We start from the raw sequence: 3282 nt of genomic DNA on the forward strand, positions 1-3282 counted from the left end.
GCTCAGAAGAAGTACCGATAATGTTCTATTGTCCATCCTTTTGTAACAAGTCATCGAAATGCGATATTTTTCCACGTACAATCTGTCTAATAAATAAAATCCCGCACATAAAGTATGTATTGCGCAATAGGATAGGATAAGGAGCTTTCGAAATAAGAATTCAGGAATATTTTTTAACAAGTCAAATCTGCAGCATCATTGTATTAAATACTAATGATTATTTACTTTATGTTTAGAGAGAGCTCTAATAATTCTGTGGTTAAAATTTCCCTAAACTTTGTCATTGTTTCTATGCCCTTTTGACATCATAAGAAGAAATAGATTCGGTAGCTGTTGAGATACTGCGGCCCCTTTCAATACGAAACGACGTTTGTCGATGATAGAGATATTTGTGGGTGAAAAGACATCGGCTTACGCTAGAGGACTAGATTATTTAGTTAAAGGACCAGGCATTGAATATGCGCGGGATAGATGGACTAAACGCAGACAGTCTATTCCTTGAGTAATCTGACTTCGTTTATTGAGTACCTATACGACAACGCGACAGAGGGACATTTGAAGCATTAAGTCTGACACCCAGCCTTTAAAAGATCGACGCACCTGCTCAACATCCGTGGGAAAAGAGGAAACAGTGGAATGAGAAGAAAATCGTGCCAGAAGTGTATCGTTCAATGCAATATTTATTACACTATAATAGGTAAATCAGTTTCAACTGTTCAAGTACAAATAGAAAGAGTCTAAGCTTTAAGTGCCAATATAGTTTTACTCATCATAAGCAAAGGCAAGTGTGACGTGAACATCTCATTTGGGATCTTAGCTTGTTCAGCCTCCTGGATCAGCTTCACGTAGTGCTTGTTGGAGTGAAGGGACAAATATACCTTCACGAGTTCAGGCTTGAGTATCTCATGAATGAGAGCGTTGAACACTTTGGAGTTCTTCCTCTTCTCCTCAAACGCCTGCTCAATCTTCGCTACAGGTACTACAGCCAGAATGTCTTTCCCTAAACCTGCAATTCCACCAGAGATTTTGAGGTCCAACTCATCCAGAGCCGAGATATGGCCGAGACCCAGGCTGTCGTTCATTTTGTTTATCATGGAGATGATGTCGAGACCAGCGTTCTGTATGTACTTAAGCAGGTGCTTCACTGCTGGGATTGCTTCTACGTCGGAGACGAACAGCTTCAATTCGCTGGATTGGAGAACCTTCAGGGCAGTTTGGACTTCCTTGTCCTGGGCCGCGTATGCCTTGATGATGGGGATTATTTTCTCAAACGGTACCAGGTCGACCAGGTCCTGCAACTCTTTGGCAAGAGCACCTGAGCCGGAAGCTGGGAGCTTGTACGCGGTCAGGGGACTGGCCATGGCCAGGACAGCCAAGATTGCTAAGGCGAATTTCATCTGCAAGGAAATTAGAATTCAATGAATTGTAATTGATGGGTATTACGAAATTTTCCTACCGGGGATAGTCCATTTAGTCTTTGTTTTATAGAGAAATCTTCAGTAGAACTGATGAGCACAGTTTAGGAATTATATATGATTTTAATTTGATACTCTATGAAAGTGACATAGTTTCAACTGACTTTCAAGTGACTCAACTATTTCGAATTTCCGAATAAAAACGTAGGCGGTGTGGAATTGTGCAGTCTATGTTTAATTAAACCGAAGTTTACATTTCAAAACCTACTAAACGAGTGTTTAGATTATTCGCATAACGAGAGCAATAATTGTCATTTCGCAGACTTAAGTTTGGGATATTCTAAAGTATATACCGAACCTAAGTAAGTCAGCGGGTCAATAAAACGCTTCAATTGATTTAACATCTATTCATTGATTTTACTACAAAGTTCCGTTCGCAATGGTTTCATGACAAAGAAATACAAGCTGTTTTAGTACTTACCTTTGTGTTTCTTGCGACGCTACTCGTTCCACTCGTGTTTGAACTTGAGGAAATTGATGCCTCTACTAGTTTTCACTGTGATTTATATACTACCTGCATCCAATAGATTAGTGTCGATAAGATTCTGTAAACTTAGATATACGGTGTTATGTCATAAACTCAACGAGTTCTTGGAATTGTGAAACAATTCACCACTGAATTCGCACGTTCACTTCCACGTTACTCACATTTTTGTGACGCCTATTTTTCCCCGGGAGCTGCGCCACCCACAAATGTGTGACGGTTTTAAGTAGGTAACTGATAAGAAAGGATTTTACTAAGTTCTTACAAGAATACTTAACAGTATTTATATATTATTATTAATATAACATAAACAGATACAAAATTATACTTACAATATTAAAATTATTTTGCATGATAATTTCTAAAACACCCGAGCATATTTGCGGTGTGTTTAAACATTTGCAATATGTTCCAGTCGTCTTGATATATTTCCTTGCTTGCTGTCGACAAGGAGAGGTTTTACAGGTGTCCGCCTCCGATTGCTGTGTTTTTTTTATATGTTTTAGAGGACCGAAAAATATCAATTAAGTGTTTCTTTATTTTGGCCCGTTTGCATAGTGATTTATTTATTTATTTATAAACTGGAAATGTCCCATTAGTGTACAAAACGATGTGACAAATTCATTTATTTATTATATTGGGCTCCAACCCGTCAAATAAATCTCCCAATATTGATAGAGGAAGCGCAGCATATTTGGAATACTGTTGGTAATTTGGAATACCGAAGGTGAAGGTAATTTGGATTAATCCAAAGCTTAGCAATGCTTTTGTTTCACGCGTAACGGCTACCGCCGCGCGGGTTTGGGCCAGCGCTGTCGATTTATATTTACCTAAGATTATTCCTCCATTGAGATTTTTTAGTCTGATTACATTACAGAAGAAAATAATATTATTATCTACATGTTTTCTTAAATTTTATAAAGTGAAGGTAATTTAGAATACCGGTGTTCCAAATTACCTGCACCTTAACGAAATCGATACTTCCTGTAATTTTTCATTTAGACCAAAGTTTCAGCAACTTTTCGATTTTTATTATTACTGAGAGTTTGAAATACAAAAGTTTATTACTTTCCCTATGATATTATGCAGTTTCATTTGTTCCCATCCTGTGCCGTACTTTTTTATTCGTCTTAAACAAACTGATATTCCAAATATACTGCACTTCCTCTAATAAAATACAGAATAACACTCTTGAATTCAATAAGCCCAAAAAATGGCCTCTTCACTAAATATCTCCACTTAAAAGCAGTGTATTAAAATAACATTCTACGAGACCAAAAGAAATAACCTTTAACCTTCCTCTTTCGAGATCACAGGTTCAAG

General features: G+C 37.4%; 1 protein-coding gene across 1 annotated transcript; it reads right to left on the bottom strand.

The window, feature by feature from the left end:
- Positions 1-662: 662 nt before the first annotated feature.
- Positions 663-2039, bottom strand: LOC143374484 (protein G12-like). Its single transcript, XM_076822644.1, has 2 exons — positions 1897-2039; positions 663-1397 (listed from the first exon to the last, which is right to left on the bottom strand). The coding sequence occupies exon 2, from the start codon at positions 1395-1397 to the stop codon at positions 738-740; it is 660 nt and encodes a 219-aa protein (XP_076678759.1). The 5' UTR covers positions 1897-2039; the 3' UTR covers positions 663-737.
- Positions 2040-3282: the final 1243 nt, after the last annotated feature.

The sequence above is a fragment of the Andrena cerasifolii genome, chromosome 1 (genome assembly GCF_050908995.1).
Source record: "Andrena cerasifolii isolate SP2316 chromosome 1, iyAndCera1_principal, whole genome shotgun sequence".
Classification (NCBI taxonomy): Eukaryota; Metazoa; Arthropoda; class Insecta; order Hymenoptera; family Andrenidae; genus Andrena; species Andrena cerasifolii.

Coding starts and splice junctions, on each gene's coding strand:
- LOC143374484 (XM_076822644.1), bottom strand. CDS start 1,397: ATGAAATTCGCCTTAGCAATCTTGGCTGTCCTGGCCATGGCCAGTCCC.